Genomic DNA, 12,213 nt, shown 5'->3' with positions numbered 1-12,213 from the left:
GCCGCCCAGAGTGGCTGGGGAGGCCCAGCCAGATGGGCGGGGTATAAATAATAAATTATTATTATTATTATTATTATTATTATTATTATTATTATTATTATTATTATTATTATTAATGTGGCTGCCGTAGATTGCTTATTACAGCACAAGCTTTTCCGGGCTGCAGAAACTTATGGCGTGCATCCATGCATTGTCATGGTCATTCTTTAAACATTTAAACCAGATTTCCCCTTATTCTAGAAAATCCATTTGGAGGACTTCCGGGTTAGCGCCATCGGCAATGGCGGAGTTCCTCTGACTGAGAGGAACCCGCTCCACGAAAATCGGGTCTTGCCGCCGCGGCAAAGGCGGAGACCCCTCAAAAATCCCAGGCGGAGGAAGCCTGGGAATGTGGGATTCGGCTGACACCAGGAGCACCTCCCCTACTCGCAGGGAACCCCTTTTTTGGGGATCCGAAGCGACGTGGGGTGAGCGGCGCGGTGTTTTGAATCGACCGCTACTTTAACAGAGTGAAGCCGCACAGCCGTTGCCGGAGAGCACCGACTTTTTCCTGTGGACAATTGGACTCTAAACAAGTACCCGTGAGTGGAAAATTGGATTAAGAAACATTTTAATCCGGCACTGAAGCTGGAAGGTTCTAAACAGGAAGTCCGCCTTCCGCTTTTGTAAATAGACTAAAGCAAAAATTGTGCAAGCTAAAGCCTGGAAAGTTGTATATAAAGGTCTAAATTTCCTTCAGTTTTAACCACCAAAACCCCTCTTGGAAGCAGGAGAAAAGAGGGGGAATTTTGATTGTTCAAGCCTGCAGAGAGAGTAAAGAAAGATAAATTTCCACCATCTCAAACCTGGGAATGGGGTGTCAGACAGAAATTTCTGGGGAAGTTCATTGACTGTGAATGGAACGTCTTTTGACAGATAGTTAAAGAAGAGAAACAAATTGATTCCAATGTTGCCTTTTGCATTTAAAAGGAACAAAAAATTTGAAAAATGAAAGTAATTTTCTTTTGTTGGACCTGCTTTCAAAAGATGGATACAAATAGAAATTGTCTCCTCTAGAGGGAGCTTGTTAAATTGTTGCTGGAGTCGATCTGGGGATTTCACAGCTGTGGAGATTAGGATCATGGGACCAGACTCTGACCTTAAATAAAAATGTGTTTAGAAGTTTTGGTGCTTGCTTTCTGGAAGACAAGTGCTTTGTTGGAGCAGATGCATGAGAAGATGGATTTGATGACTGTTGCAGGCAAAAACTTTGGACAAACAGTGAATACTTATATAGAAACCATTCAGGAACCAACCCAGGAACCTGTTTTGACAGGGCAAGTGCAAATGCAGAATACAATGGAGGAGGTTGTTGCTGAACCTCAATTAACACAAATTGAGAGATCCGAGGCCCTGCAGGAGCATAAGCCGCTGTTCTTGAAGATTGAATCTGGAGCGGGCCAGGGGGGGTCTGGAGTTGTGGGGGCTCTTAATTTTGGAGGGACTTTGAAACATGCTTTTAAATACTTTCTGGACTACACTACTGACTGTGGGGAATGGGACTGTGGGGAATGGGCTGATTTGCTGAGGGGAGATGGAGATATTTTTGGGTTGGAGTTTCCCCGAGACCTACTCCTCAATGAGAAAGGAAAGAAACTAAGAGATCAACAAAAGACAAGGTAAAGTGCAGGTATAAACAAGAAGATGATCTGCAGAAGGGACATGGAAAAGACTTAAGAGCCTTGGACATAAGATTACCAGGTTGATTGACTAGATGGAATGGACAGTAAGGACTGACATAACCAGAGACCAGGAAGAAGAGACGTTGGAGGAAGATTGGAAGAAAGTTTTCAAAAATTTATTTTGGGAATTAGTGTAAAATTAACAAGTATTAGGAAAAATGTTGGAATGAAACTATTTGGCTTTAGTACAAAATGATATAAGGAGTTATGTATAAATAAGTATTAAGTTTTAAGCTTTAAGGTATTTTATGGTAAGATAAGGTTAAAATAAATTAAGGTAAACTGAACGACAGAATATAGTGAAAGATGGCAAGGATTTGCTGAGTTAATTAATAAGTTAGACTGCTAAGATAAATTACCCAATAAAAATTGAGAAAGATGGAAAGAATTTGCTGAAACAAATAACTAAACTAGAATACAAAAAGAGAGGTTTGAGGAGGTCGATGAAACAAGTAAATGAAAGATAAAGATATGGATGTGTCTTTTTTATTGTTATTGTTGTATTATTTTATTAGTATTTTTAATGTATTTTTTATGTATTGTATGTTTTGTTATTTTTGTTGTTGTTTTCTCTTCCTCTTTTCTCTGTAATCTTTAAACTTCTAATAAATATCATTTAAAAAAAGAAAAAAGAAAATCCATTTGTGTTAAGGTGCATTTTCCGTCTCACAAGTGGCAAAGAGCCCAACAGAGTGAGCATCTCAGAACATGCCTCAGTATCCACTGCAAGGCACAGGGATGTCCTGTTCCAAGGCACACCATGTGCAAAGCCACTGAATATGGAAACCACTTGCAGGAGGATTCCCAGGGTCAGGAACGAGGGAGGGAGGGAGGGAGGGGGCTCTGCAAAATAGACGAATAGGCATACAAACCACACCACTTCTTTTAATAACATTTCTTTATTGAATTCCATTAAGACCCACCCCAGTCCCTCCCCGGAACCCTCCAGCTCTGGAACAAAAGGTGTGCAACGTTAGCTGCACCGGGTGGCAATCCTTGCCACACAGCAGGTGGGATCAACGCTTCATCACTTTGCTTTCGCTCGTCTCCGACACCACTTTGCCATCGATGATCTTGGTGGTGTGGATCTTCTGAGTAGTTTGCATGGTGCTTTCCAGTAATGCATCTTTCAGGCTGAAGAGAGACAGAAGACACCCGACAATGAGACATGAGACACTGCTGCCAGTTCCTTGTTACCTCCTGGGGAAATCCAGTCATCTTAAGCCAATTTAAGGTGGTTTAAGCAGCCCAACCTGAAGCCTCATGGGCCTAGGGGTCGCAAGGCCAGGACCAGTGACAATCCATTTCGGCAAGTGTACTAGGGAGTCTAGAGTTTGTCCATCATGAAAGGATGTCCTAGAACTTAAGAATAGAACTGTGCGCAAGGTTCATCTCAAGTTGCTAAGACTGACCTGTGGCTTCCACTTAACAGGTCTACTCTTAAGTACTGTAAAAGTAAATCTCCTCTGGCATTAGTGAGCATCACACCTTCTATCCTAATTCAGTCAAGACACACACTTTAAAAGAACATTAAGAGCCCTGCTGAAGCAGACCCAAGGCTTATCAAGTCCAGCATCCTCTCTCATCCTCATTGGCCAACCAGGTACCTACAGGAAGCCCAAAAGCAAGACAGAGTACAATAGCCCTCTCCTGTCATTGTTCCCCCATGCCTGGCAGCTGGAGGCATCGAGGGGTGTGTGTTTCTGATCCCGAAGGTAGCATATAGCCATTGTGACAAGAAGCAGTTTCCCCTCCAAGATTGGGAAATGATGTTCCAGAGCTTACGGAGAAAGAGCAGGGAAAGGGCCACATGCACCAGAGCTATGGTGATCTATAGAACATCTGTGTCTAGCTTGGGAGAGCCCAGATGACCAAACCTGTGTTTTTGCCCCAGAAAGATGAAAGAATGAAAAACTCACTTGAACTCATCTCCGCCCTCCAGCAGGGTTCTGTAAGTATTGATCTCAGCCTCCAGCTTGTCTTTGATGTTCAGCAGAGCCTGATATTCCTCTGCCTGGCGCTGGACATCACTCCGCATCTGTGCCAGTTCGGCCTCGGTCCGCAGCAATAGCCCATTGAGGTGCTCCATCTGCATGCCATAGCGGCTCTCCACTTCAAGGAGGTTTCCTTCCAGGTTGGCTTTCTGTAGAGAGGGGCCAGGATTGGGGATCAGGGTCATTGCTTGCTAAGCCAACAACCCTTCTATTGTTCTTAGGTGATATTTCCATCCCATACACTCCATATATTGCCTCTGTTTCAGGAACAGGCTGCACCTTTGATTTATGAAATAATTCCATGCAGAGTGCCTCTCTCTCTCAATACAGAACTTAAAACACTAACAAGGCACCACAAACAAGCAAGCGCTACGTTACTATATTACTATGCTCAGGAACCGGGGCCCCTTTCAGCCCAAAGGCCATATTCCTTTCTGGGCAACCTTCCAAGGTGGTCACATCTGGGAGTTTGGCCAGACACCCACACCCAGCGCCATCCAGGCAAGGAGCAGCTATTATCACACATTCCAGCCTGGTAAATATCACTAGAGGAGGGCAAGGTGAGGGGGCTTGGTCTGGGCAGATACCCAAGAGCCAGGCAGAGAGGTCCAAAGGGCCACATAGCTCCCTGGACTGAGGCTCCCCACCCCTGCAATATTTGGAATGATAGGTGAAGATCGTACCAGGTTGCGCAGAGATTCCAGCTCAATTTCCAGTGTTTGGACGTTGCGGCGCAACTCAGTGACAGTAGCACGGCCGGTCTCAATCTCCTTGGTATTCTGGGTGATCATGACGGTGCTCTCAGTGATCTAATGGAAAGGTGGGAAGACATATTATTCTTCATGAGGACAGTCAGGGTTATAGTTCTGGGGTCAAAACCTCTCTCTTATTGTAAAAACCCTGAAATGCTATGGGGGCATGTCAGGAGCAAGCTGCAAAAGTTATTCTGCTCACCTGCTGGCTCCAGTACTTGTCCAAATCCTCAAGGTTCTTCTGAGCCAAGGTGTCATACTGTGCCCGGATTTCAGCCATTATCTTGCCCAGATCCTGTGACTTGGGAGCATCTACTTCTACTGTCAGTCCTGAGTTGGCGATCTGGGACTGTAGCGCATTGACTTCCTAGCAAGGGAAGAGGAGGCATAAAATGAGCACAGACTCTGAAGGTGCTGTGTGTCCCAAATGTGCAAAGCCATTGATTCCATTCATGACAGGCCCCAGTCAGTATCTCCCATCAAATTATTGCTCCTGCCAACTCCATATAGTCTCTGCCCAGAGACCACAGTAAAGACTTACATCTTGGTGGTTCTTCTTCAGGAAGATCAGTTCTTCTTTAAGGGCCTCAATGTCACCTTCCAGCTGAAGGCGGCTCATATTGGTATCATCAATGACTTTGCGGAGGCCATTAATGTCACTCTCCACTGACTGACGAATGGCCAGCTCAGCCTCAAACCTGGGTGACAGGGAAGAAGGAATGAGGTATTCACAATAATCAGTTTGCAAACAGATGTGTACACTGGCGATGGGGGGATTAATTCAGAGTGTAAGAAGCAGGGGTGTGCACATGCCGCGAATGATCCTAGGTAAATGCACAAAAAGTGCAGGTGAATGAAGAATTTGGCTTCTTGATTTTTATTTTGAAGTTTCTAGCCCTTATTGACTCTAAATATATGCTTAAAAACATGTAATGCCTGCTGACAGTTTAGAGGCCAAAGAGGTTGCTGGGTAAGATCTCCATTGGTTAAGGGTGGATCTTTGGTGCTTTATACTGCTCCTTGTCCCTCTTCTGGGATTAGCAAAACCAGAATAAATTTATGCATGCAAAATGCTAAATAAATTAGTGAACAAATTTTGCAGAATTCAGAGAAATTGTGCAAATTTGTTAAATGTGCATAATCTATGCAGGTTGGGGGAATTAATCTTTTCTTGGCACAAAGTTTACAGATTTTTTTTAAAAAGCACTCTGAAATACTTGTGGATCAGGAGTGGGGCCTTCCAGATATTGCTGGATTACAGCGCCCATCAAGAACATTGGTTATGCTTTTGGGAGCTGGTGGGGTGGGAGGCCAACAACAGTTCTCCCACCCACTCAGTGCCTGGTTCCTTTAAACCCTGACTTTACAGGATTACCCAAAGTCTTCTCAGCCCAGTGAATGAGTTTATTCCTTCCTTTGTCTGGACAGATGCATGGCTAGCCATTGAAACCCCAGTGTCATCCAACGACTGTGTGGATTTAGGCCTTCCCCACTTAAATGCCCTCCACTCTGTTTTTTGGCAGCTATGGACTGTTAAGAGGGAACGCATAGAAAGGGCCTAGCAGGTGACCCCCATCTGCCTGATACTGCTCGCCACTCAAATGGCCTCATTCCACTGGAGACAGAAATTACCACTGGAACCAGGACTCATTGAGATTGAATGCAAGCAATCTCTGGAAGCAAACCAGAGTCCTGCACAACACCACGTCGGCAGGGATGGAGGAGACCCACTGGCCTTTGTGTTCCTCCCTTTCTGATATCTGTAGGCTTTATACATGGCTACCGCCCCATGGAAAAAGAAGAGTTGGAGGCTGCTGCTTTTGCTCTAACTACAGATATCATCATTATTAATTAAATTAAAATAGTGCCCTTCATGCAAAGATCACAGGGCAGTTTACAACATAAAAATATGAAATGAGGCACATATAGAGATAGTGATACTTTACACCCCAGGGCAGTCTTTCTCAACCTTGGGTCCCCAGATGTGGGACCACAATTCACCTTATCTCTGACCATTGACCTTACTGAATTTGGATGATGAAAGTTGTAGACCAACATCTGGGGAAAGATGTTGGGGAAAGCTGCTCTAAGGCCCCAAAATGATAAAATCATAGAATCAGAGTTGGAAGGGAACACGGGGGTCATCTAGTCCAACTCCCTGCAATGCAGCAATATTTTGCCCAATGTGGGACTCGAACCCATAACCCTGAGTCTCATGTTCTACAGAGATGGGCCTCTGGAGGGATCCCAGGACCAACAAGAAGAAAATCCACTCACTTTACACGGAAGTCATCAGCAGCCAACCTGGCATTGTCAATCTGCAGGACAATGCGAGCGTTATCCACCGTCTGGTCAAAGATCTGAGGACAGAAAGGAAGCACAAAACTTAGTAATTAATGCAGTGTGTGAAAGACATATACCAGCCTTTAGAAGAGGTGTCAACTGTCCAGAAAAAAGGGCACAACTAGTCATTGCTCCTCCAACAGCAGCTTGAGCCGAATACACTTTCAAGTTTCATCATCAAGGCAAACATCACCTGCTAAGATCAACAAACTGGGGTGCTGTTCAAAGGAAGAGGAGCAGGGGCTGAAATAAAAGCTGGCAACCATCATCCTTAAGCCAACTAATCTTGGAGTAAGTTGGTGTCACTCAAAAATTATTTCCCCAGCCTTATGCCAAGGACTGCCAACTTCCTCTTTGTTTCTGGTCTGGTGAAGCCTAATGCAACCTGAATCTACTGATTTCCTGCCAGCCTACACAGATCCTATTGTTTGCTTAAGCCAACACAGGTGCAATTCACCTTCCCAGTTCCCAAGGCAACAAGAGGAGGAGAGATTCTTAAAGGGACACCTCTCAAGTTAAGAAAGTGGGTGAGACAATCACCTTCTTTCCTTTGCAAGTAGAAGCACAAGGACAAAATGGTTTCCTTGCCTTCCCAACATGATGAATCCTAGCCCACCTGTAATCTCGGATGTTGATGGATCCCCAAAGCATAGATTCTACTTCACGGCAGTTCCGTGGCTGATTCTTTAAATTCAGTGACTCTTGGCCTTTCCCTCTCTGCCTCTCATGTGAAAATGGCCCCGCTTCTTCTCTGTAGGAAATCCTGCTTGTTTAAAGAAGCCCTTTGTTCTTAGCAGGAACAGGTAACAGGAAAGGATGTGAGGATAAGCTCTCTGGCCATTGGGTGTGCTCCAGGCAACCATACCTTGAGGTGTAAACTATGAGGGACTTAAATGTGCTCTGGTTTCACCACCATCCTGTCAGCAGCTGCCTGGAGAACATGCAAGGCTGCAAGTGTCCCATGGTGGCCTCACAAATGCAAATGCTGCCCCTGCCTGGCACAGAAGCCTGGTTTTGATTTTGTTTTTTAAGGAAACTTTCTCTCGTGTTTTGGGAAAGGGGCATTGCTTCTGGAAACGCATCCCTCCCCCTTGAGCTTTCCCAGGAGACCTTCCCTGCACCTCTTTCATCTTCTGCACCTGTGGCCTCTAACCCAGCCCCTTTCCCTTTTGTTCCATTCACCTGCTCTCACCAGGTGCTAAAGTCGTTTCCACTGTTATCCTTTTGTGTGCACACTTTGTTTGCTGATTGACTATACATGACTCACGAGAACAAACATTTTTTTATAATTAATCTACCCTCAGTCATTCTTCCCAGCACACAATTGTCCTTTGAACCCAACTGCTATAGCCTCTGGGTGTTGGTTTCCCGCCTCACAAGTTCCAGTTTCCCAGAAGTCACAGGGCATGATGGAAATGGAAGGTTCAGAAGCCTTTTCACCCACTGCTATTGTGTGCATGTTAGGATGAAGCTTTGCATGTGGATTTTGCATGTTCATGCGGCGGTGGGGACCAGAACAAGATCTGTACATTTCAGTGCTCCCCTTATCTATAAACTGCTTATTCAAAGGATCCCCAAGTGCTAGACAACACAGCACAAACAGGTGCCGCCACACTGAAAGTGCCACTCCCCACAGACTTGGAGTGTATATCCTATGTGTGGTACTTGCAGGAGGGCATGCTTTGCACACTGAAGAGGCAAGGCAGGCATATGGGGAGGGTGGGCAAGTAAACTGCTCCCAAACTGTAGTTTAAAATGGGAATTTCAGATGGTGTATTGCTTGCATGACAAACAACACCTACTAAGGCTGTGTATACACCATGCATTTAAAGCTCTTCCCAAAAAAATCCTGGGAATTGTAGCTTAAGGAGGCTGGGAATCGTAACTCTGTGAAGGATTCTCTGGGGAAAACAACCTGCTTTAACTATATGGGGCATAGGCAGTCTTACATTCCTTCTTCTAACTGGTGTTTTAAAAGGCACAGGAGCTCTGTCCTCTATTGCATTTGGCCACCCCTGTAAAAGGCACAGAAACCGACTGAGGTGGCTTCTTGTCCGTGTCACATTCAAGTCCTCAGTTTTGGAGTGGAGCCTCAGCTCTCAGTTTTAACTAGAACCAGGGAAGTTTTAACTAGAGACTTAGACCCTAAACCTGTTTTGTGTTTGAAAAATGTGTATCGACCTTGGTAGCTTAGTCAGTCAAACATGAGACTCTTGATTTCAGGGTTGTGAGTTCCAGCCCCAGGTTGGGCAAAAAGGTTCCTGCATTGCAGGAGGTTGGACTAGATGACCCTCATGGTCCCTTTCCAACTCTACCATTCTATAATTCGATGCCTTTTCTCGCAGTGGCAGTAAAACGTGAGATATTAATTGCTTGTTCACTTTGTACAGCACTGTCTCTTCCGGATGCTGTTGCTGGACTCCCAGCCAGCCAGCATGGCCAATGGCAAGCGATGATGGGATCTGTATTCTGGCAACAGCTGGAGGGTCACAAGTTCCCCTCCCCTGGTATTTTTTGTTGAGCCATCTTTTCTGGCAGCATAGTGCTTCCTTCTTATGACCTATGACTAAATATAAATTGTTTGACTTGTATGGGGGGGGTGGAGGTTAGAGTGCTTTTCCTCCCTACTGAGTAAGCCAGACTGTCTCTTACTATTGGTTACCTGCTTCTTTCCTCCCTCCTTAATAAGCATTTTGTGCCTTTACAGATGCACAACCGCCTGGACTTCTGCAGACTTTCCCTGTCCCTCTGTTCTTGCTTATCCATGTTAGAAGAAAAGCTTCGGTTGCTTTCTATCTAGTGCACAACTGATCTCAGTGCAAGGGAGTATAGGCAGAGGAAAAGAAGTGGGTAACTCTAGCCCCACAGACAGAAAGACAATGGGGCTTACAGGAATGAATTGGGGGGGGGAGAGAGTGAATCCTGCACACACAACCTTCTTGGAAAGGACAGGCTGCAGCTGCCTGCAATTGCTAACGTGGCAATGATTAGCCCATAGTCTGGTTCATGATTGACCTGTGTGTGCACATGCAGCTACAGAACCAGGAATCTCTCTTGGTCGTGAAACTCTTAGGAAGGAACAAGAGCTAGGTTTATGATAGGAGCAAGCGGAGTGCTTTTCTGCCTCCTTGTATGGGTTGCCTGCTACCTTCCCCTGACCTCCTGCTTCCACATGGGTCCTGGGCAGAAATTCAAAACGTGAAGCTACATTATTGGAAACACTTCACCTATTGAACTGTCAGGAAGCAGTTAAACAGAACACAAGAGCAGTAAATCTAGACCCGTAACAGGATACCACTGGGAATGGAGTGCTTTCCTGATGTAGAGGTGTGTTCTCCTATCCAAGAATTTCAAAAATTAAAATCACTGGAACTCACACTTCCATGGTACCACACTCTTAAGTTATTGGGATCTTAAATCCTATCCAAAGACCTAACGTATTGACTGAGCATACTTGGGGGCGAGAAGGGCAATCCTCACATGCCCCAAAGCACCCTTTCTGCTATTAGGACAACCTGGTTTCAAGGGCTGCTGAGCTCCGGTTCATATCAAGACTGATACATACAATAGTTTCCCTATACATTCCATACAATAATATCCTCAATTTTTTTTAAAAGAAAAAACCCAAAATGGTTAACTGTTTGCACCTAGCATACCTGGTATATGAACAGGAAGGTGGGGCTTGGGATACAGAGAGGTTTCAAGGGAAGCTACCAGCTGAATTAGCAGAAAATAAATACTTTGGTGGATGCTTATGAAATCCTGAATAGTACTGCTGACCTCATGAACGGAAGCAAATTAGTGATTATCATTTCAGACTTGCTGAACCCAGAGCAAAACTATCGGCTAAGTTCCAGGCATTCTCTCTTCTCCACCATCAATTTGTGCCAATGTGGGTTTTTTTGCAGTTTGGGTTGCCAACTTTTCAAATAGTTTCTGTAGCTATGCCTTTAACAGTGGCTTGATATGCATGAATTAGCAGCGGATATGGTTTCTCTCTATGGTTTGCTCTCTCTTGGTATATTCAAACCACTTTTAAAAGCTGAGTTTCAGGGATGCTTTGAAAATCTGGCAACACAGTTTGTGGTTAACACTAGGCCGCCTCTTAGTGGCTGTCTAAAGAAAACACAGTAAGCTAGTGGGAGGAAGCTGAAGCAGAAAGCTAATGGCCTCTGGCCACATCAGACAAAGCGGGGCTTCTATATTCCATGGAGCAAAGATCCATTCTTGTACGGGCAGAGAAGATGCATGTGCAAAGGGCAAATTCTAATGGGGATCAAACCATGTCACTTCTGGAGAGGCACTGACTTCGTCTCCTTGACCTTCTCTGAACCTGACACCGAGAGGGTTTAAACCCTACATTCTTTTCAAGGTTGGAGCTCAGCTCTGGAGCATATAAAGTTATGTTATGTACGGAGAAGAAAGTGCATCGGGGCATGTGCAAGGTGCCTTCCACCCCCGGAACAGTTCCAGCTATGTACTTTTAACTACTCCTTGATTGTTGTTTTCTACTGAGCTACTAAGCTTGCATCTTTTAGTTTTGGCTCACGGGCTGTGGCCTTGGCGGGGATTAAGGGCGGCGAGGGGTTCTCGGAGCCCCCGGCCTCTCCGGTACCGGAGGCAGGCTGCTCTCGGCGCCCCCCCCCCCCGCTCACCTGATTCTTCAGGTCCTCGATGAGCTCGAAGTAGCGGCTCCAGTCGCGGGTGCTGGGCCCTTTCTTCTCCAGGTGCTCTCGGATCTGGATCTCCAGCCGGCGGTTCTCGGCCTCCAGGCTGCGCACCTTCTCCAGGTAGCTGGCCAGGCGGTCGTTCAGGTCCTGCATGGTCTCCTTCTCGTTGTGGACCACGCCGGAGCCCGAGAGGGAAAGCGAGAAGCCGCTGCCTCCATAGCCGCCGCCGCCGCCGCCCCCGACGTAGCTGGAGCCGAGGCTGGACGACCGCGAGACGGAGATCCTCGAGCCCGAGCCGCCGGCCCCGGCGTAGACGCTGGCCGCGCTGGCCACCGGCCCGAATCGCACCGAGCCCCCGACGGGCCGGTAGGAGCTGGAGTAGACGCTGGACTTGGAGTAACTCATGGCGGTGGCGGCGGTGCGACGGGGCAAGAGGAGGCCGACTGCGCTGCGGGCTGCAAGGGGCGAACGGCGGCGCCCGCCTCCCGTCGCGCTTTATAGTGCCGGCGGCCGCAGGGCGGGCCTGGCCGGCGCCCACACGCCCCACCTCCGCCGGGCGCTGCGCGGAAGGGGCGGCCGGGAACCGACGCCCCCAATTCGCTTCCAAGGAGGAGCGACGGCGCGTCCACTCCGGTTTTCGCAGGAAGGCACCGAGGTGTGTCCGCGCCTTCGAAAGGCTTCGGCCAGCGCATCCAAGGGCTGCTTGCTGCAAGCCGAATGCGTTGGTGTTAAG

General features: G+C 46.7%; 1 protein-coding gene across 1 annotated transcript; it reads right to left on the bottom strand.

Annotated features, from left to right (window-relative positions):
• Positions 1-2,601: 2,601 nt before the first annotated feature.
• Positions 2,602-11,949, bottom strand: KRT18 (keratin 18). The gene is made up of 7 exons (XM_081898163.1): positions 11,466-11,949; positions 6,745-6,827; positions 5,009-5,165; positions 4,670-4,834; positions 4,399-4,524; positions 3,641-3,864; positions 2,602-2,855 (listed from the first exon to the last, which is right to left on the bottom strand). Exons 1-7 carry the CDS (start codon positions 11,883-11,885, stop codon positions 2,738-2,740), a joined length of 1,293 nt encoding a protein of 430 aa, XP_081754289.1. The 5' UTR covers positions 11,886-11,949; the 3' UTR covers positions 2,602-2,737.
• Between the last annotated feature and the right edge of the window lie 264 nt (positions 11,950-12,213).

Source organism: Podarcis melisellensis (assembly GCF_964234715.1).
Source record: "Podarcis melisellensis genome assembly, chromosome: 2".
Classification (NCBI taxonomy): Eukaryota; Metazoa; Chordata; class Lepidosauria; order Squamata; family Lacertidae; genus Podarcis; species Podarcis melisellensis.
Note: the sequence above shows the minus strand (reverse complement) of the source record. Positions and strands in the feature narration are given on the sequence as shown.